The sequence below is a fragment of the Phyllostomus discolor genome, chromosome 5 (assembly GCF_004126475.2).
Source record: "Phyllostomus discolor isolate MPI-MPIP mPhyDis1 chromosome 5, mPhyDis1.pri.v3, whole genome shotgun sequence".
Taxonomy (NCBI): Eukaryota; Metazoa; Chordata; class Mammalia; order Chiroptera; family Phyllostomidae; genus Phyllostomus; species Phyllostomus discolor.
In genome coordinates this window covers 174,956,611-174,977,762 of record NC_040907.2, presented here as the reverse complement: position 1 = coordinate 174,977,762, position 21,152 = coordinate 174,956,611, and the positions used below count along the sequence as shown (strand labels likewise).

The following is a 21,152-nucleotide window of genomic DNA, read 5'->3' as shown; positions in this document are numbered from 1 at the left end:
GCCAAGCCCGCAGGCTGGGAAAGAAAAGTGCTCTTCATCAGCGACTCGGGGTTTGAAGGGGACTCTTTCTCCGCCGCGGCGCCCTCATGTGCATGACAAAGGGGCCGCGGGCGCGGGCCGCGAGGCGACAGTCCCAGCCGGGCAGCGGTGCGCTCAAGTGTGGCGGGTCCGTCCCGAAGGGGAACCCGGCCCTACGCCCGGCGGCGACCCGGGCCTGTGCGGGTGCTTCTCCTGGCCCTACGCTGGGGCGCTCCGGCTGCGAAGCCGAGGGTCTCCCGGGAAGCAGGCAGAGCCAGCCCTGGCCACAACCAGGCAGTGGGGCCTGGAGTCACCACCTCCGTCTCTGCCCAAACCAGAACTGCCTGTCCGATAACCACCGAGGAGAATTTGAAGTGGGGGAGCCCTCGAGGCCACAACACCCTGAAGAAGGAAGCCTGGTTTTCCTTCCACCCCCTGAGGTTGCCCTTGGGATCCAGTGAGGTCAGGCAGTGGCTTTCTGAGGCCCAAAGCCGGGAGGCTCTTCTGCACCCTGAGCTGGGGGAGGGGAAAGCAACCTCTGTCACCCACCACACTTAATAGACCCCCAGGCGCAGAACCTGCCCCTACTTCCCCACTGCCTCCTAACTGCTCACCCTTCGAAGGAGGAGCAGGAGGACAGACGTGGGGACTGTGGGGGGGGGGGGTGCGGCAGGGCCGTGGAAATGCTCCTCACCAACGTGTCCACACTGGGGGCACAGGGAAGCCCCCTGGGGAGGGCACCCCAAGTCGGGCTCACTGCCCAGGGGATCTCAGCGGTCTGAGCTGGGTTCTCTGCCCCCCATACCCACCCTATCCTATCCTGGATGGGGGGGTGCCCTTTGGAGCCCTGTGTACCTGGGGATGCACAGGGCAAGGCTGCCTACCTCCTGGAGCTCAGCATACCTCACAGGCAAGAACCTGGGTCCTTCCTTGGGTCTCGTGAGACTGCAGACCACCCAGCCCTGCCCTGGCAGGGTGAGAGGGATGGGCTCGTCCTTGGTGACCAAGAGTCACGTGGCAGCAAGAGCATCAGCCCATGGAGCCTTCAGGCCTGGGACATCCCTCAGCTTAAGCTGAGCCCCTTTTGAACCTCGGGCGAGGGTCCTGCCCCTGCCCCTGACGCCCAGCAAGTCTCCCCTGCAGAGCAGAGGGAGCCCTCGGCCTTGGCCTGCAAGCCTGGCTGCCCGGCTCCTCCCCGTCAGCAGCTGGTTGGACAAGCACCTCCAGGACTCCACGCATGCCCCAGACGGGCCAGTGACTCCGTGCCAGGCTGACGAGCAACAGTCCAACAGGGGCACAAAGCATGAGGCCCCTGCTCAGGCCAGGCCACCAGGGGGGCAAAGAATGATCTAGACCGCAGGCCCTTGACAAAGCATGAGGCCCTGGCCGGTCCAGCACAGCGCAGTGGTGCAGCCAGCGGCTGGGCACCACGAATGGGTCCACCCACGGGTCAGGGACCCAAACCCTCTGAGCAGACAGGTGCCACCCTCCGAGGCACCAGGCAGTGAGCTTCCCGACTAAGTGCCTGTCACCCTGTCCCACCTGGGGTCCGGGAGCACCACAGTGTGCCTGGCCCCAGCCCCAACCCAGACACCGGCCCAGCAGCCTCCCGCCCCCCGGCTCCCAGGACCAGGGCCGAACGCAGTGGGCGGGCAGCTGAGATGCTGCTCAGCCGCTCAGTCTCCAGTGCTCTTTCAGACCACCATTAAAGTGGATGCTCGATGCGTCACAGCCCCGGGTCTCAGGTTGTTTTCCAGCGTTGCCAGCCCCGGGCCACGAACCATCTGCAGACGCACACCCCTGCCTGCTGCCTTTGATCAAGGGGACTTCCGCAGGACCCCATCAGCCCTAATTGGCCCCTAGTCTCTGCAGAGCCCTGATTGCAGCTCCCACCCCCCAGGGAGGGGGGGGCTCTGGGTCGGGTCTCAGCCTCCCTGGAGACCTGAGGAGTGGGGGTCGGGGGAATCTGTGAGGCAGGACAGGTAACAGCCCTCTGATCTCAGCACAGACTGATCGCTGAGCCCCCCCCAACACACACACACACACACACACACACACACACACCAAAACTCACAGTCCCAGCCTGCTCTTCCCGAGCCTGTGATCCCGCATCCCCTCTGGCCTCTTCTCCCACCATGCAGGCCACCCGGCCTTGCCTCTGTCCCCACAATGCTCCTGGCATCAGTGTCCTGCTCAGGTTCCACACTTCGGGTTCCCCCACCCTAGCATGTCCCCCCCATGTGTGGAGCGAGCTGGGGTGACTGCCAGCTCATTGCCGCTCTCATTTACTCTGACCCTGGAGAAGCCACTGTGGAGGGTGGACAGGGCCCAGGTGACCAGGCCTGGGCCTCGTCCGGTTGAGCAGGAGCCATGGAGAGGCCGGCCTGTCAGCTCGATTCCTGTGCTTGTGGGTCCCGGCCCCCAGGGCCTCCAGGGCCTCCAGGGGCTCAGGGCCAAGTGGGCACCACTGCCCTGGCCTGTGCGCAGGCCAGGCTCCATCGTCCTGAGGCAACGTGTGTGGTCTTCCTCCGCTGGCACGGATCGGGGGCCCGACAGGATTAGGTAGGATTACAAGCATCCCACAGAGGCTCAGCGGTTTGAACGGCTCCCTGCGTGTCCTGGCCGGGCGCTGTCCCTGCAGCGAGGTGGGTCAGGGAGAGCCCTCACTTCTCAGTGGGCAGAGGGGCTGTTGTCAGTCTGCTGACCCAGAGACTGGCCGCCGGCCCCTCTGCACTCGAGGTCCAGGTCACCGGGTAGCACCATGGGCGCCAGGCCCAGGACGGGGTGCCTGTGCCCTCCCCGCTGCCCCCCGGGAGCAGCAGGTGGAGTGGCACCAGCTTCTTCTCTGTGGGCCCACCTACTGCCGCCTGCTTCTGAGCCCAGCTGGCTCGAGTTGGTGGAAGCAAAGTGGGCAGGGGCCTTGCTGCCCGGACAAATGGGTTGCTTTTTATGTTGACTTCTGCTTATGTGGTGGAGACCAAACAGGAAACTGAGGGCCAGCGAGACTGAGGGGACAGATCGGGTGTCACAGCCCCGCAGCAGAGCCAGAAGCAGAACCTGGAACTCCACTTGCGCTCCAAGCCTGGAGGCTGCATGCACCACTCAGGGCCTCCCTTCTCACCCCTTTCTCCTGCTCGACCAGCCCTTGTGCTCAGCGCTGAGCTGCAGGGGTCGGGGGAAGGGAGGGCACTAGAGACCGCACAGGCTGGGCGATGCAGAGAGCAGAGCTCAGGGTGGGGGAGGGTCTCAGACCTGGCACCCTCTCCAAGGCCAACTCATGCCCACAGGCCTCAGCAGCAAGGCCCTGCGTCCTGCTCTGTAAGAGGACCCGGGCTGGCCAGGCGTCCAGCCCAGAGGGGTAGCAGGCCGGGGCAGCTCCATGCAGGGGCTCCCAGGCCCCTCCCCCAACCTCAGGATTCCAACAATCTGATGCTCTCATTACTGGGGAAAAAGAACTTCCCTCCGGATGTAGGAGGAAGGAAACAGAAAACCTTTGAAGGAAATTAAAATTAGCCAAGTTGAGGTTGCATTTGTTTTGAAACCCCATGGTTTTGAAAGTCGGTGTGCTGGCCACAGGAGGGGCCCACGAAGGACAGAGGACGGTGTCGGTCCTCAGGCTGTGGGGCTGCTTCTCTTCCCCCGGTGATGGAGCACCGGGGGTGGCACTGTCACCCCATGTCTCACTCCAGGGCCTGCCCTGCTGGAGCCTGCACCCCGGCACCCCTCTGTCCTGAGACACTGCCCCTCCCCCCACGGTTCACAGGCCTCCCTTCAACCACTTCTTGCTTCTCTGGCCTTCTGGAAGCCACAGGAGTGAGGTCTGGAACCAGAGTTTCGGCTCTGACCTCCAGGCCCCGCAGGTCTTCCAGACTCCGCCTGAAGAGCTGAGTCACAGCCTTGGGTGGCCCGAGGTGGCATGGCCCCACGTGCGGCTGATCTGCAGCAGAGGGAAGCGAAGCCGCTGGGGACCTCCTCAGCATAGCCCACCCGCCCAGGGCTCGGCCGGCCGGCCAGTCTCCACGGACCACTCGCAAGCCTGTGGCAAGAATGTTGGTTGGGCTTCGTCCCGCAAAGTGAAAGGTCAGGTTCAATTCCCGGTCGGGGCAGGTGCCTGGGTTGCAGGTACAGCCTGAACAGGGCACGTGCAAGAGGCGGCCAATCAAGTTCCTCTCCCATGCTGATGTTCCTCTCCCTCTCTTTCCCCCTCCCTTCCCCTCTCTCTAAAAGTAAATGTAATCTTTAAAAAACAAAAACCAAAACACCCTGAGGCCAGCTGCCCTGTCCAAGTCACGAGGGTGGACCTTTTCCCAGAACGTGCTCACCCCCAGAAGCCAGCCCTCAGAAACTTCTCAGACGTCTGCAGCAGAATGCCGGGCGAGCCTGCAGGGCGGGACAAAAGGACCATGAAGTGTCAGGCACTTGCTGCTCGGAAATCTGCGACATGCCCATGACCCTGTGACCGGCTGAGGACCTTTCCTGCAGTTTGTCCAGAACGGCACCTCCCCACCCCGACAGCCATCAGGTAGTGAATACGACCACCTGGGGGCAAGGTGGTGGACACCACCCTTCTGCTGGGGCCTCGGGTGGGTCTGGCCTGGCTGACCTCCTGCGGAAGGGGCCAGGCCGCAGCGTCCACACTCAGAGGCTGGGAGAGGGGCAGAGCCTGGGCCAGGGTCCCAGAGCTGTCCTCCCCTGGCACCCTGCCTTGGGGTTTTTTACTCCAGTGTACACAGGCAGGGGCGGGGTGGAGGGAGCGTGGAAAACGGAGAAGCAGGAGGAAGGTGTCTGCTGTGTTGTTTGTTTTTAGAGCCCTCTCGCTCCTGGGTCCCTGGCCCAGTCAGAGCCCTTGGAAGCCTGGGCCCTCCGTGGTCTTCCCGGGGGAGGCCCAGGCCTGGCCGCAGCCTCTGCAAGGATGTGCTGGCCCTGGGACAGAGGAAGCCCATTGCCGGCTCCCCAGCAGCGCAGCGATGAGCTGCTCCAGAGCGATTTCACAGCCTGCGAAGCCCATTTGTATTTTCCAGCTCATTAACCCCGCGCACAAAGCACTGCGTCCCCGGCCCCAGCCAGGGCGCCTGTGCTCCGGGCCCATCAAACCCAGATTCCACGGGTCCCTCTCCGCCTGGAGACCAGGCCGCCCATTGTCCCCAGAGGTCCTGCTTATTGAGTCAGTCCTGTGAACACTCCTCCCACACTGTGGGCAAGCCTGGGAGGGGAACCGGGCCCCCCTCCCAGAAGACACCCCGCCACGATGAAAGGGGCCCGGCGACCGGGCAGAGGCTTGGATGCAAACTTGTCTGTGGAAGGTTCTGGGTGCCGCAGGCGGAGCTGGGAGGAGGCCTCCAGGTGGGGAGCATGTGGTCTGTAAACGCCCTCTGCGTCTCCCTCAGACTGGGTTTGGAGGGTCTGCCTTCCGTGCCCGTGCTACCGAGCTGGCACCCACCTGCGGCGCATTCTGTCCACGGTCCTTTGGGGCTCGTGAAGGGTCCCTTCAACAGTGCGAGGGCTGGGGGTGAGCCACAGCTGGCTAGGGTGGGCCAGGACAGCCCCTGCCCACCCACAAGGCTCCTCCCCTGGGGGCAGCTGCCCATTCCCACCCAGACCCAAGACAGCCTTCACCGTGGGCAGTGGGGGTGGGGATGGGGGGGGTAAGCCCAGTACCTGGCTACCTGGCTGCAGGAGGTTTGGGTCACTTCTTCCTGCAGCACCAAGACAAGCTGAGTTGCCCTGACAGGTGTGGCTCAGTTGGCTTGCAGGTGGCATGGAGGCAGGAGGACCCCCAGGGCACCCCAGTCCCTCCACATGCTTCCAGATAAAACGTTGGCCCACAGCCCAGGACCCGCCCTCTCGTCCCAGCTCCCACCTTCCCCCTCCCCCGCACTCCCACACAGGTGCCTGGCCAGGCCACTTCTCCCAGGCGGAGGGTCCTATGAAGGTTCTTCCCCAGACAGACCTTTCATGTGCATTTCATTTTCCAAAAACGGCCAGAACAATGCATGCTTTTTCCTCCCCTAGGCTCTGGGTGGGCCTTTCGAACCCCCAGGAGAACGCTGGTGGAGGGACGCTGCCAGCTCCTGAAGCCTCCACCTGGCTCTCCCCGGGCACCGTGGCCTCTGCAGGCAGCGCCACTCTGTTCCTGCTTCCCCTCCCCTCCTCCCCGCCAAGGCCTGTGCAAGGGCTGCCCTGCGCAGCCTGCCCCTGCCCCAGGATGCTCCTTCAGCCCTGCCCTGCTGGCCTTCCTGTGGCTTCTGCTCCGAGTGGTGCGAATGCACCGAAAATTATAACTACAGGAGAAATAGAGAAGGCTTTTTTCATATTATTTAAATCTCTTTAAAAGATAAGTGACTGCCCTGGCTGGTGTGGCTCAGCGGATTGAGTGCCAACCTGCGAACCAGAGGGCCGCAGGTTCGATTCCCAGCCTGGGCACATGCCTGGGTTGCAGGCCACGGCCCCCAGCAACCGCACATGGATGTTTCTCTCTCTCTCTCTTTCTCCCTCCCTTCCCTCTCTAAAAGTAAATAAATAAAATCTTTTAAAAAATTATTTTTTAAAAAAAGAGCAGGGTGCTGCCGCAGCAGTACTTAGAGGAAAATTCATCACACCGAGTGCTACAGTAAAAGGGAGGAAAGGTTTAAAAATCAATGACTCAGCTTCCACAGGAAGCAACCTGGAACAGAAGAGCAAACAGGACCCAAACTGAGTGGAAGAAAGACCACTAAAAATCACAGAGGAAGCCCTGGGTGGTGTGGCTCAGTGGACTGAGTGCAGGCTGCAAATTGAAAAGGTCGCCGGTTCGATTCCCAGTCAGGGAACATGCCTAGGTTGCAGACCAGGTCCCCAGTGGGAGCCGTGTGAGAGGCAACCACACACTGATGTTTCTCTCCCTCTCTTTCGCCCCACTTCCCCCTCTCTAAAAATAAATAAATAAAATATTTTTAAAAAACCACAGTGGAAATCAGTAAAAACGGAAAGCAGGACACGGCAGCCCATATACCCGAGAGCTGGTCTCAAGACCAGCAGCGCTGACACACCTCGGGCCGCCCACTCCTCCAGATCCTCAGCTCACCTTCACGCAGCAGCCCTGCGCGGCCCAGCCTGCCTGGCGCCCTGCGCCTGCCTGCTCCTCCCTCTGGGCCATGCTGCTGAGAAGCACCCAGCCTGGAGTGGCACTGCGCTCCCTGTTCCCAAAACTATCCCGCCCCCTTCTCGTCTTCTTTTGAAAGCGGTTGTTCCCCACCCCACCCCACTTTTTTTTTAAGCATCTCCAAAGAAAAGTTAATAATCCTCAAAATAAGGCAAATGGTTACAATATGCAATGCCAAAATAGCACCCTATAAATATCTGCAACTTGTTGCTCTTCTCCCAGCCCCTACACCCTCGGGCCCACACCTGGACAGCACGGCAGCCCTGTCCTCCGAGGGCCGAAGACCCTGTCTCCACGCAGGGCCCTTCCACTGACCCGCGGCCACCCTCCTGTCTCTCGAGGCCCTGGAGCCCCACCCCGTCTCTACAGCAGTTTGCCCAACAGCCAGGTCCCCCCGGAGACAGCGCACCCACCTCCTGGCCCAGCTCTGGGAGGCGGGAGGTGGGTGGGAGCAGGAGGGGTCTCTGCCCTCGGAGGCAGCTTACCTGGGCCCCACGCAGGGCCCGGCCAGTCACCGCACAGATAAAGAGGTGGCTGGGGCCCAGCTCTGAGCGGCCCAGCCTGGGGTCGGTGAGCCCCAGGCTCTCATCCCTGCAGAAAGTCAGTCTGCTCTCCCAGGAGCCCAGGGCGTGCTTGCTCCCCAGAGAGGCCGCACCGGAAAGGGGCGCGGGGGAGGCGTGTCCGGGCTCTGCCCTAACCCCTCACAGTGCAGAGAACAACACAGCAGGTCACTGTGGGAAACGGTGCCCCCAAAACTGGGACAGCACCCGCCAGCGTGTGTGGGAGCCGCGGGCTGAGCACCCAGCAGCCTCAGGGAGGACCCGCTGAGCCCAGCCCCCGCCCACACAGCACTCCAGGGTGGCCGCTGCTGGGCCTCGAGGCCAGGTGCCTGGGGACGCCTTTGTCCTCCTGGGGGCCAGAGACGTGTCTAGACTCCCTTTACACAAGGGACCCGGGTTTCTGAGCCCAGAGCCACCATGTGATAGAAGTGGGTCCTTCTCCCCCACAATAACCCCCGCCCACCTCCCATCTCAGGGACTCTCCCGGCCAGTGCCCCGTGGGGGCTGAGGTTCTGCTGTGCTGGAGGTGGTGCTGAGGGCTGGGTCTGTGTTCTGGCCAATGACGGGGCGGCATGGGGGGGGAAGGGCTGTGCCCCACCTGCATCCTCCCTCCTTCCCCTGCCCCCATGCTGGTGCCCAGCCAGGTAGGGGCCTGGTCAGCACTGGGCCCGCCTTGCTCTCTGCAGGGGGCGAGGCAGGCATGAATTTAGACCCCCACAGGGAAGGACCAGAGTGACTGAAGGGGACACGCAGCCCAGCCCCAACACCCCACCCTCCCCCTGCCAGCCAGGCCGTGCGTGGCTCATCTGCCCAGACACCACCTCCCCAGCCCTGCATGGATGTGCCGTGGGCTGGGGCAGCTGGCTTGTCGTCCTTATTAAAATTCTTCTTCAAACACTCCCGTGAGTGGCCTGCTGAAGATAAACTACCAGGAGGGAGACCTTCAAAGAAAATGCTTTAATGATGCAATTATCTTCAATCAACTCAGAACATCTTTATTACATTAGAAAGGGGCAATCCATCTTGGGGCTCAGAAAGGGCCGCCGCCGCCGTGGGCACCAGGCCTGGCCCTGGAGGCGGTCGGAGGGCCCCTCTGCGCCTTGCTGCTGAATTTGCACGGAGAGAAAACTTTCTAATTGAATTTTTTCTGGCTGAGCTGGATGGTTAAACTGTCCCCAACGCTGGGTTTCATTAAAGCCACTTTGCTTTTTCAAAAATAAATATAATAAATCGGGTTAGGTGGCGGTTTCTGTGTCCTGGGATGTTAACAAGAAGAGAAGTCCTAACCCACAAAAGAATCGCGTGATTTACTCTAAAGCCCACGAGAGCCCGCGGGGCGCCGCCTCTCCCGCGGCGACCAGGACGGTTTTAAAGCAGAAACTGGCGCAGTTTTGGAAGAAGAATCGGAGGAAGCTCGGGTCCCGGTCGGGCCTTGGCTCCTCCTCTGAGTCCCGGGCTGGAGATTCCGCCTCTGCAGGGGTTCGCGGGCGCCTCTGGAAGCTGCCCCGCCGACGGGGTTTTCCCGGGTCCCGGGTCCCACCACGACTCTCCGAGCGGAGCGGAGCGGAGGAGCCTGACGGTGAGCCCGACACCCAGCGACGGAGCGCGCGCTCCGGGGCGTGAGCCGGACGAGGCGCCCCCGGTTCCCCAAACCCGGCGTCGGGGGCGGGTAGGAGGTCGGGCCCTGTCGCCTTCCCCGCGGCCCAAACCCCGGCCGTGGGAAACCCAGCCAGCCGGAGGGCGGCCCCTGCCCCGAGGACGGTTTGGCCCCTGAGCAGCCTCCCAGGGCCACGAGCGCCGAGACCCCATTTCCAGGCGACGGCAGCCCGGTTTCCAGTCTGGGTGTGGGTCCATCAGTTGGGCCCCGGAGTTCTGGGAGCGCGCCGGGGCCACAGCGCGTGCCGGGGGTCCGGCCCAGGGTTGGGGCGCAGCAGGAGGAAGAGCCTCGAGGGGGGCGGCGCTGCGGGAAGCACCGAACTCTGGGCTGCGCGGCATCCGCGCGCTGTAGAGGGAGGGTGCTCTGACCGCGACCCTGCCAGGCCGCGCCCGCGTCGGCTCCTCCTGTGCGGACGCTGGGGACAGCCCCGCGCGCTCCCCGGGTGTCCTGGCGGCCTCCTGGACGCGAGGAGCCCGGGGCCGACGCGCGGCGCTCCGGGAGAAGGCGGCGAGCGCTGGGAGAGGCACCGGGGCGCTGAGGGCTGCGGCCCGCGACGGACACGGAGAACCAGCCACGGCCCCGCCCCTCCCTCTCGGATCCGCGGGTCAGCAAAGCCAATGGACGTCTAGGCCCACGAGACAGCGGCCGCTGCGATTGGACAGCGGCTCATGAAAGGGACGCCGCCTTTTTATAGGGCGCGGCGGGCCGGGTCGCCTCCACGTCCCCCGCAGCCTCGAGCCCACCGGCTCCCGCATGGCCCCGGCGTCGCTCGTCATGAACCCCTCTGGGCTCAGGACCTGTGGCGGGGACCGCGCGGGGCCCGGCGCGTTGCCTTTCAGTGTCGATTCCCTCCTGGAGGCGCAGCGACGGCTGGGTCCGGAGCGCGCGGAGCCCGGGGAGGAGAGGCCACGGGGCGCCGCGGAGCCCCAGGCCTGGTTCCCGCCGGCCGCCCGCTCGTCCTCCCCACGTAAGTGTGCCCTGTCGCACGGTCCCGGGCCTCGAGGGAGCCCGCCTGGCCCAAGTTGGGAAGACCAGGGCGGGAGGGCGCGCTGTCCTTCGTCACTTCGCACAGTAACCAGCCACTGACTGCCCGGCCAGAGTACGAGGGGAGAAGCCACCCACCCGAGGCCTCCGGCGCAGGCCAGCCCCACAGCCTCTCCCGTGTCCCACGCAACCAGGCTCCCGCCCTACCCGGGAGCGGAGTCGGTTCCCCAAGGCCCCGCGGCTTCTTGGCGCCCCTGTCTCCGCACCCCCGCGCCCCCCCCCCCGCCCCCGTCTGTCCCCGCGACAGTGAGTTTCCGCTCCGCGGAATCCTCGCCTCTGTGCTCAGCTGTTGCAGCGGCCTCCAGCCCAGGCTTCTCGCTTCTCCCAGTGGGCAGAGCGCCCCTTCTCCCGGGGGTGATTTGGGGAGCAGAGGCCGAGTCCACGGCAGCCCGCCCCTACCTGCACCGTCTCCCCGGTGCCTTCCTGCTCCTACCCCGGTGGCTTTTGGGTTCTCGTCTCCTCTGAGGGCGCTATCCCGGAGCCGGGAAAGGGATCCAGGAGTGTCGGAATGGAGAGCTCACTGCCGGCGTCCGAGCGCCCAACCTGTGCTTCTCTCTCCTCCCAGGCGCCCCCAGCCCGCTGCCCTGCACCCTCCGGAAACACAAGAAGAACCGCAAGCCGCGGACGCCCTTCACCACCGCGCAGCTGCTCGCGCTGGAGCGCAAGTTCCGCCAGAAGCAGTACCTGTCCATCGCGGAGCGCGCCGAGTTCTCCAACAGCCTGAGCCTCACCGAGACGCAGGTGAAGATCTGGTTCCAGAATCGCCGGGCCAAGGCCAAGCGGCTGCAGGAGGCCGAGCTGGAGAAGCTGAAGCTGGCGGCCAAGCCGCTGCTGCCCGCGTTCGCCCTGCCCTTCCCCCTGGGCGTCCACTTGCAAGGTTCCCCGAGCGCTCACGGCGGTGCCGCAGGGAACCTGCCGCACGCGCAGGGACTCCTCGCCGCGCCAGTCGCCGCCTACGGCGTGTATTACCTCTCCTAGGGGGCTGGACAGCGGCTTTGCCTCGCGGTAGCCTGCGGGTCCGCCGCCGAGGGCACGCGCAGGGCGCGGAGACGGACCCTGCGGGGGAGCTGCGCCCCTGATGCCCAGGTGGGTCGTCGCGCTGAAACTGATGCGGCGGTAAACATCCGGCGTTCCGTGCGGCGTTTTTTTTTTTTTTTTTTTGTCTTTTTCAGCTTTGTTGTTGTTGATACAATGTTATAATCGATGTATCAAGCCTATTTGGGGGTATCTTACAGATATTTAAAAACTTCTTAGAAATCATGTTGGCGCTAGGCAGACCTTCCTGAAAGACAGTGGACATGGTTTCATGCCGCGTCCTCGGAATGCGCCGGGCAGAGCCCCTAATTTGTGCAAGGCAGGCGACAGAGCGCTCCGAGGTTTGCCCTGCGGGACCGCCCTCCGCGCCCTCGCTTCGGCGCCAGCTCCACTCCGGACTCGCCGGACGGTCTCCTCGGCAAGAACCTGGCTCCACAACCAAGAAATGAGAGCAGTTCGGTGCCAGGGCTGTGGAAACGAAGTGCTTGGGTTCCTGGCACTAATGGGTGTGCTGCCTTCACAGAGGGGTGGACACGTTCCCGTGTGTCAGGGACTTTTTTTTTTCTGTATTTATGTTTTTACTAAAGCATATCCAGCAGCCTGAGGCAAGATGCTGTCCGTGAGGCGTGTGGGGCATGTGTGCGAGTGTGAAGACACGCGTGTCCACATGGAGAGGCCAGGTGGCCTTGGGTGGGCATGCAGAGCACCTGCAGGGCAGTGCTCCCTGGGGGACCCAGGCAGGAGAGACACTTGGGCATGGAGCGGTAGGGGGAGGGGGAGGCGGTCTGGCGACCAGGAGTTGCGGGCTCGTCCGCAGGAGGTGGTGTTGCCAGGGTTCAGGGTCCCTCCAAACGCGTCGCCCCGGCTGCCTCAGCTCTCACCCCGGAGTCGGGACCGGGTTAGTCAAGGAAGCCCACTCGGCCATTCAGCCAATCCCTGCTGTGGGCATCCCCCTCCCCTCCCTCGCCCGGCCTCCCAGCTGCAACCGGGTGGGGACTCGGGGCTGGGGCGCCTCTCCCCAGCCGGCTCCAGACACACGAGGTCTGGCCACCCCGCGAGCTCTGCTCAGCACCGCCGAGGTGCCGCCGCCCACGGGAAGCAGCCCAGGAGCAGTCCCAGGAGTCAGGACGATGCTGCGTTGAATCGCAAGTTGCCAGCCACCATTCTCCCTGCGTTTCCTGGAAACATGAAAACTCACAACGGATTTTAAATGGAAACGACCCCCGTTTCTCAAGCGCAAGCTGCTGGAACTGAGGGCTGGTGGTGAGGGGGGCAGGGCCCCCGCTGCACCCTCCCCAGGTGTGTGCCGCGAGGCCTAAGCCCCACTCCACTCAGGGTCTGCAAGGAACAGGCCTGCCGAGTGAGCGCACCGGAGAAGGCAGTGGGCTGCACAAAGGGAGCCCCCAGGGGCCGAGGGGCCGAGCGCCGCCACCCAGGCCTGGCCCAAGCGCCCGCGCACCTCGGCGAGCGCAGATGCTGCCGTTTGAGGCCGCTCAGCACCACGATGCTCTTCTCTCCTCTGAGGTTCCGGAGAGAGGCCCCGCAGCAGGGTCACGACCAAGTTCTAGCCAGCACGACGATGCTCACTCTGCCAACGGTGTGAGAACAGTCCTGTGACCTGGGAAAATCCCAGGCAAAGGTGACGGTGACACCGGCCCAGGAGGAAGAGGAGCGCCTGGCTCTCCCCGCTGTCCACCGGGGCGGTGGTCTCCCCAGGAGCAGGGGTCTGTGCACACAGCCCTGCCACCTCGTGCCCCTCCCCCCGTGTCCTGTCCCCTCGGTGCTGGCCGGGCCCTGCCGTCTGAGCAGCCAGGGCTGGCGTGGGAATTCGTAGAACCCGCCGTTTCTGACCAACAACCCACGTGGGGACATGCCGCACCCAGGTCCCCTCCTCTGAGCCAGTGCACTGCTGAGGGTGCCTGAGGCCCGTGGGGGCCCAGGCTTCGCGCCCTTGCTGGGCGGGGCTGAAGCACACTTGTTGAGACGGGGACTCCCCCGCTGTCCCAAAGGGGCAGCTCCCCCTGGACTCAGGCTGTGCCTGCTCTCCTGGAGGACAGGACCCCGACCCTCCCAGGCCAGCCTCTGGGCTCCACTCGGGACTCTAGTCTCTGCCAGCTGGCCCGGGAGGTCTCCACAGCCCTGTGGCATCCATGGGCCCTGCGGCCACTCGCCTACCCAACCCTGCACAGCAGCAGCCCAGGGCCTCTGCTGCCCCTCGTCGGAGGGCAGAAACCACGAACTCAGGTGCTGGTCTCCCATCCCCATCCTGCCGTCTGCTGCTGGTGGACTTGGGGACACCAGTCCTGCCCTTGGGAGACCCCCTGGAAGAGGCAGACAGGAGAGAAGTTCAGGGCCAGCCACGCCTTTGGGGGAAGGGGGCCAGCTGGTCTGGGGACCAGGAGTGGCGAGAGTTACGGAGGGGAGGGGGGCAAGGTGCGTGCAGTGTGGGCAGCCCTGGGTGGAGCCGAGTGGGGAGGGCAGCACCGTGGAGAGCCCCAGACAGCGACCCGCCTGCCAAGGCAGGGGTCTCTCTGGGCTCATTAGTGGAGACCCAACAAACAGGCCGCACGGGTGTGGGGGACCCAAGTCTCATGCCAGCCCTACCTCAGCATCACCCCGCTCTCACTGGGACTCCTGGGGGGAACCTGGTCAGGCCCCTGGGCCCCTTCTGAGCACTACTGGCTCTCAGAGCCCTGCCGGCCACCCGCGCCAGCCCTGGGCACTCCACACCAGCCCGGCCCATGTCTGGGTGCTGCTCCCCGGCCACCCCAGACGTGGGCCCCGTGCCACAGGCACTCGGAGGTGCGTTGGGTCAGCCGTTTCAGGGTTTCTGGAGGTCCAGACGCCCCAGATGCAACGGAAGCTCATGAGCACAAAGCAGCAGCTGTCTGGAGGGCAGAGAATTCCTCATGGAACCTCTGGAGACACTGGGGGCTCAGGGGGTGTCCAGAGCTGGGTGGTGGGGCTGCGGCCCTGCTCTGCCGGCCAGGACATGCCACTTTGCACATCTCTGGTGCATGGGAAGGATTTCGTGACGAGAACTCTACCAGGCAGCACTTTGTCCACCACGAACCCCACTCCCGCGTCCCTGGTCCTCTCCTGCCCCCGTGTCCCCCCCACCCTGGTCCCAAAGCCGAGAGTGCCCCCGGAAGTGTCTCTGGAGAGCCGGCCCGAGGTCCTTTCCTGGTGCCGGGACTGGAGACACTGAGCCGGTGCCTGCACGTCGGTTCTTTGCACTTCCTGAGCTGCGCCCCTCACCTGCTGCACCCTCGCTGCTGTCGCTGGCACCAGGCGGGGTGCTGCGCGCCCGTCCCTGAGACCATCGAGAACAACCACACGGCAGGCTGAGCTGGCACAGCCAGTGATGGAAGGAAACTGAGCCAGCGTGTATGAGCTATGTGGGATTTTTAAAAAATGTATTTATTTATTGGCTTTAGAGGAAGACGTGAAGCGGGGAGAGAGAGACACTGTCTGCTGCTCCACTTGCTCACGCGTTCAGAGGCTGGTCCTTGCTTGTGCCCTGGCCGGGGTCCGACCCGCAACCTGTGCACATCAGGATGCTCTGACCAGCGGAGCCACCTGGCCGGGGCCTGAAGCATGTTTTTAAAAACCACAGCAAAATGCTACACCCTTCCCTTAAACACTCAAGGGGCGATTTTCCCCCAGGCTGCACTTTGAAATCTCTCGTCCTGCCCCCCCGTGAGCCCGGTTTTCCCGCCTGGGTGGAGAGTGTGCAGCCCGAGGCCAGGGCTGGGCTGGCGCTGGGAGGCCCGCTGAGGCTGCTCTGTGGGGTCTGTTAAGCAGAGCTGAACCAGAGCACAGCACACAGCCCCTTGCCTGAGGCTGGTCTGGCTGGGCCGGCGGGGCATGGATGACACGCCCGAATCAGCCGGGAGGGACGTCGGGGGGCTGAGAAGTGGGTCTGAGGAGCTCATCTCGAGCGTGGCACAGCGGAGGAGGACGGGGAAGACACCAGGGCCATCAAGAAACACGGAGGACAGAGTGACGGCTGTCGCACACACTCGGTTGGAAGCTGGGGAGGAGAAGGGACCGGAGGGGGCAGGGGCAACGTTCGAAGAGAGAAAACCCTGGGTTCGAACAAACCCAGCACAGAGCGGCCGGACAGACGGGCGTCTCCACGCTCACACGCGCGCCGGGCGCCGAGGATGGAGACGGCGGCAGCCGGGCCGACACCTGCAATCTCGGCAGCGAGGGCGCGCGCCAGCCGTGGGGCGCGTCCACGTGCTGCGGGGAAACCGCCGGGCCCTGCGTGCCCGGCAGCAGCGTCCCCAGGAACAGGCACGTCGGAGCTTTCCCAGGCAGATGCCACTGAGAACCTCGTTACCACTGCTGTCGCTCAAGGAAGTTCCGACGACAGGTGTTGGGCAGAGGTGAGAGCTCCCGCGTGGGGGTCCGAGCAGCGGTGACCGTGGGGGCTCACACACACACACACGGACCACCAGACCCACAGCCCCGACGCCGCGCGGGTCGGACAGGCCAGAGGGCCGCGGACGACCCCGGCAGCGTGCAGGGCGGCGGAGGGGGGCGCCCGGCGTCCACAGTCCTTGCCCTGCTGGGGGGAGGGGAAAGACAGAGGTTAGCCTTAGACCTGAACGAGGGAAGTAACGTTTTAATGTTAGTGACGCTAACATTTTTGGGGAAAACTCCTCAAGTAATAACCAGAGTGTCTAGCTTCCCCAAGAAACAGCGAGAAAAGCTCATCTCACGGAACAAGGCATGAAAAGGGAGGGAAGGGAAGAGGCGGGACGAGGGCAGGGCGTCCGCCCACGGCCCTGCAGGGGGGGGCACCCAGACCTGCTGCCGGAGCCGCACCGTATGCCGGCGCCCACCGGCGTGACCTCACACGGCAGGTAGGGAGTGCAGCCGCCCAGACGTGAGACGCTGGGTGTTTCAGGTAAAACCGAGCATGGCTGCCACGCTTCCCACCAGGAGCAGCTCCTCAGAACCCGTCACGCTGGCGGCTCTCCCATTCGTCAGCAACACCCGCACACGGAGTTTCACGTTCCGTGTAAAACTGAGACTAGAACAAGCTGCCTTCTAGGCAGGGTGCCGCTGGGGTGAGCACGTAGGACCGACAGCCCCCAGAGACCGTCACACACAGGCCTTGTGGTGGCGCACAGGGACGTGAGGGTTGGCAGGACGCGCTGCTGCAGGAAGGCCGGCGTGCTGGCCTAGCCGCAGACCCCAGGGCTGGGGGCAGGGTGGGGCAGGGTCTGTTAGCCCCTTCTCTAGGGTGGGACCCTCACGAAGGCAGCCACCGTCCATCAGGAAAAGCATTTGTGGGCTCTCTCCCACCACTAGCAGCTGCACTTGAGGCTTCGCCCTTTCTCTCAGCACCTGGCAGCCCGGCAGGGGTTTCCAGTGTGTGGTGTCGCCCTGTGACGCGACACTGTCCGAGACCCCCCCCCCCCCCCCGTCAGGTGTCCCAGGGCTTCGGGGGTGGCTGTCAGAGCTGGGCAGCTGCCCGTGGCTGAACCCAGAGCCAGGACGAGAGTGAGTGGAGGTGAGCGGGGAGGGGGCACCCTCTGCTGCTGGCCCAGCCCGAGTCCGGGGGCACAGCCAGCATGGAAGCACCCCAGGTGCATACCTGCTGGGGACGAGGCATCTGGGGGAGGCCCTGCCGGAGCCCCACCCTGCCAGGCCAAGCCGACAGTCCGTATGTGATCGAAACAGCGCTGACCATTGTCTCTGTCCACACGCTGGAGTCCACATGGGGGCCTGGGCTCCGCGGCTGCCTCCTTGGCTGCCCGCTGACCATCGGCAAGGGGACTGCAGCCTCTGGGCTCCGCTCCTGCCAGGAAGATGCTGGCCGCTGACTCCCACCTGGCGCTGCCCCTCCTCGGGGAGGTCGCCCCGGCTGGCGCTCCTCCTGCAGCACGGGCCACCCGCCCCAGGCCGCCCCAGAGCGGGGTCCGCTCACACTGCGGGGCAGGCTGACCGGGGACCTGCCGGGCAGCAGGTGCTGCACCTGCTCCGCCCACCAGAGATGCCAAGACTTCACGGTACGTCTTCGTGATGACCGAACGCGGGGAACCAAGTGCTCGCGTGTGATCGCTGCCCGTTCCCAGTCGAGTCCCACAGCACGGAAGGGACGGCTGGGGACCGTCCTGGGACACCGCGTGCTTCAGAAGGGCCTCTGGGGGGTGGCCCCCAGAGGGAGGTGGGCTGGAGCACAGGTCAGGGCCAGCCCCGGAACTGCGGTCTCTCACTGCTGACGCTGGCTGCTGCTGCCACCTGGCCACTCACTCAGGGGCCAAGACACGGAGGTGGCAGAGGTCTGGTGCTCGGGTGGCCACACGAGTAGGCGAGAGACAAAGCTCCCTGCTGACTCCAGGTCCATTGGGGGTGCCAGTCCCGCCCCCCGCCAGTGCCCCCTCGGCCTCGGTCGTCACTGGTGCTTGTTTCTTTTCTTGCTGCTTTTAAACCCACGTGATGCGCCATGACCAAAACAGATGGTAGGAGGTATTCTGAAAGGGAAAAACAATCTCCATGCCAGAGTCGCACCCTCTGCCCACAAACGGCCCCGTCCCTAAGAGCAGCCATGCATGCATGTTCTTGCTCCAGAATGCTCTCTCCCTCTCGTTCTCCTCACGGATCCTGCTCCGGGGCCCCGGGGCAGCTCCCTCTGCCTCTGGCCAGCCTCTGCCCTGCTTCCTGTGGGCGCTGGCTCCCGCCCAACGCCCCGGGCGACTCCTGTTGCCCGCCCCGTGCTGAAACCCCATCTGCCCACTGGCATCTGGACTCACTGGCTGGCCAGAGCAGGAGCAGCTGCGTGAAGGGAGCTGAGGAATACGTGTCCTTCTTTCTGTCACTTTGGATTCATTGGCGAGTTTTTCATTTGTCCAACATTTTCCCCAAGATTCGATCTGAACTCGAGTTTAACCCAATAAAAGCCACTAATACTAGAAACAGACTCACACAATTGCAACTTCAGCAATTGCAACCAAGTGGCTCTCTGTCCAGAAGGGGCAGTGCTCTGCATTCCTGCACCGCAGGGCTTCCGGAAGCCCAGTGAGCGAGAGGCACTGAGCTGTTCTCAGGAACTGCTAAGAGCCGGCTTCCAACTCCCACTGAAGCCCACACTAGCTTCTCCCAGGGCCAAACCCACCATTCTCCACGTCCAGAATCTCAGAGCTGTCAGCTACTGACCTGCGGCTGCAGGCCCGCCTCTCACCCGTGGGCTCCGTGGGGGGCAGCGTGTGTTCGGAGCAGACTTCCATGGCGTCCCCTTCCGACTGCTTCCCGTTGTCCCCGGGGGCTCCCGCCGACACTTGCAGGGAGGCTGTGGGTGTGGCTGGGCTGCGGGAGGCAGGGGGCTGAGCGGGGCCCCACAGTGGTGGGCGCAGCCCCATCCGCCCCAGAAGTGAACTGGCCAGGAAGAGACTGTTTCTGCAAAGGCGTTTTATGACAACTTTGGCATCACGTAACGGTCAGGCTACCCGGATAAGGAGGAGGATTCCTACAAGCTCGAATGTGCACGTGGACACGATAAACACGACGTCTTATAACTTAGGTACAACACTTACACTTTGCCTTCACAAGTGTGTTTTTATGGTGCCGTGTGATAAATACCAATGAACAGCGACGGAAGTCTTTTTACACCAGTGAGAAATTCTCTACAGTTAACTATATGATATTGAGAGTCTCTTCCCTAACACTGATGTCTCCACCCGACATACAGGGTTTTTGTCCTAAAATGATCTCTCGCTAAGAAGGGAGTTCCCTCACACTCAAGGACTTAAAAAACCTCCCATACTACAGTGGGTTCTTGCAGTTATTTTAAACAGCAAAATCCTGTTTGCAAGAAAAAATACGTCTGAAGAGACAACTTTCAATATGACCTTCAGATGGACACGAAGGTCTACCTGAAAGAATCAGTTTCAAAAAAGACAAAGAAACATCGTGCAAACTTCAGAACCATTCGCAGGGGCGTCTCCCCACAGGGCACCCTAAACAGCCGTGTGTAATACGGGATGTGGTCAAGTTCGTCAACACACCGGCAGGACAAATGAAAAGCCAGGGGGCCCCACGTGGGGCTCACGGGGCTGGGACGATTCCCAGAGGCCCACGGGGCAGGTGACGTGCGAGCGGAGCTGCTGTGCCGGGCGCAGGTCAGCTACAACCTCACGAGACGTGAGTGCAGACAGACACAGTGACGTCCTAAGCGCCCCAAGGGAGACGCCGCGACGGCACTCCAGTGATTCCCTGCGGAGCCGGGAAGCCAGACTATCTGTCCCTTTCAGCCCTCCCTCCAGCAGGGTGGCTGCACACAGGACAGGCCCCTGCCTGCTTAACACCTATGGTCAGTAGCTCCAACCTGTCAGGGTTTCTGTTAACCGCAGCCAAACGTGACAGTATGGGACACGGTATCTCCGAACCCAAAGGCTTCCCTGACGGCAAGGGGTGGCCGCATCCTGCAGCGTGAGCGTGCACACCACCACACGTACCCTCTGCCTTCCTTCGGTCTGTCAAACCGGAAGTCCGCAGGGTAGAGGTGACGTCGCACCAGGTGATCCTTCCTGTCTTTGCTGGTCTTGAACTTCTCCGTGCAGCCTTCCACCAAGCACTGATACTGAAACAGAAATGGAGTTCCCTCCATCCATAGGGCTGGGGCCAGGGGTGGGGAGGTGCCCCCTGGTCTTGCCTGGACCCCAGAGCTGGGAGCCCTGCTCCGTAGGCAGACGGCTCCAGTCCAAGGCCCCCAGGGTGCTGCGTCACCCACCATGTCCTGCCTCTGGGACAGGATCTGGAAGAGGGAGTCGTGCCACTCCAGGATGTGGATGTCCAGCAGGTGTCCCGAGGGGAAGGCCCGCTTGCAAAAGGAGCACGTGTTTCTGTGCTGGGTGTGGTAGTGGTGCTCGTAGTCCTCCAGGGTGTCAAAGACCTGGCAGCAGCCCGCCACCTGACAGGCGAACTCGGGCACCCTGGCAGAGGAAACCGCTGCTAAGAACGTTAGGTTGTCGACAACTTCCCTTTAAGTGGCCTGATAAAGCTTCGGATGTTTTTCTGCAATTCGAAATAACGCTTTTTTTAAGAGTGAAGTTTTTTACAAGCCACCCAGATGAAGGCGAGGCCAACAAAGCGGGGCTTGGAGGGTGATCCAGGCGGAGGGCGCGCGACGGGTCACCAGGGAGGGGCAGGCCTGGGGACCCGGGAAGGGGGCGAGGTGGGGAGCGACCAGGGGTGGCGCGGGGCGCAGAGCAGCTCACCTGGGCCTCTCCGGCGCCTCGGCCACCTGTGTGAGCACGTCCTGGAGGTACAGGTGCCGCTGCACGTCCCCATCCTGCAAGACGCACGCAGTGGGCGCAAAACTAGAGGTTCCACCCACCCGGGCTGCAGCCCGCTCCCGCCTTAGCCCCGCCCCAGCATTCAACGGCCCCGGCAGGGAGCCGGAGGCCCCGCCCATGCCCCGCTCCGCCCCGCGGCCCTGGGGCCGGCCTTTCAACTGCTACCCTTTCCCTCGACTCCGTACCTCGAAGAACTCGTGCTCCCGCGGGAAGCGCACCAAGCGCGCCGCGAAGCGGAAGGGTGCGGCCCCGGCGGCAGGGTCCCGCTCCACGGGCAGCGGCTCCGCGCTCCCGGGGCCCGCCACCAGGCGGGCGTGCAGCGCGGGCGGCAGCTGCATGGTCCTGCGATAAATGGCCTGTCACGCCCGTCGGCCACCGTCCCCGAGCGG

At 63.6% G+C, this 21,152-nt stretch overlaps 2 protein-coding genes across 2 annotated transcripts; one reads left to right on the top strand and one right to left on the bottom strand.

The window, feature by feature from the left end:
- Window positions 1-10,088: 10,088 nt before the first annotated feature.
- Window positions 10,089-11,584, top strand: VENTX (VENT homeobox). The gene is made up of 2 exons (XM_028513966.2): window positions 10,089-10,343; window positions 10,986-11,584. The coding sequence occupies exons 1-2, from the start codon at window positions 10,130-10,132 to the stop codon at window positions 11,396-11,398; spliced, it is 627 nt and encodes a 208-aa protein (XP_028369767.1). The 5' UTR covers window positions 10,089-10,129; the 3' UTR covers window positions 11,399-11,584.
- Window positions 11,585-17,601: 6,017 nt separating this feature from the next.
- ZNF511 (zinc finger protein 511) lies at window positions 17,602-21,138 on the bottom strand. The gene is made up of 6 exons (XM_028512667.2): window positions 20,949-21,138; window positions 20,686-20,759; window positions 20,199-20,400; window positions 19,924-20,048; window positions 18,626-18,775; window positions 17,602-17,943 (listed from the first exon to the last, which is right to left on the bottom strand). Exons 1-6 carry the CDS (start codon window positions 21,099-21,101, stop codon window positions 17,865-17,867), a joined length of 783 nt encoding a protein of 260 aa, XP_028368468.1. The 5' UTR covers window positions 21,102-21,138; the 3' UTR covers window positions 17,602-17,864.
- Window positions 21,139-21,152: the final 14 nt, after the last annotated feature.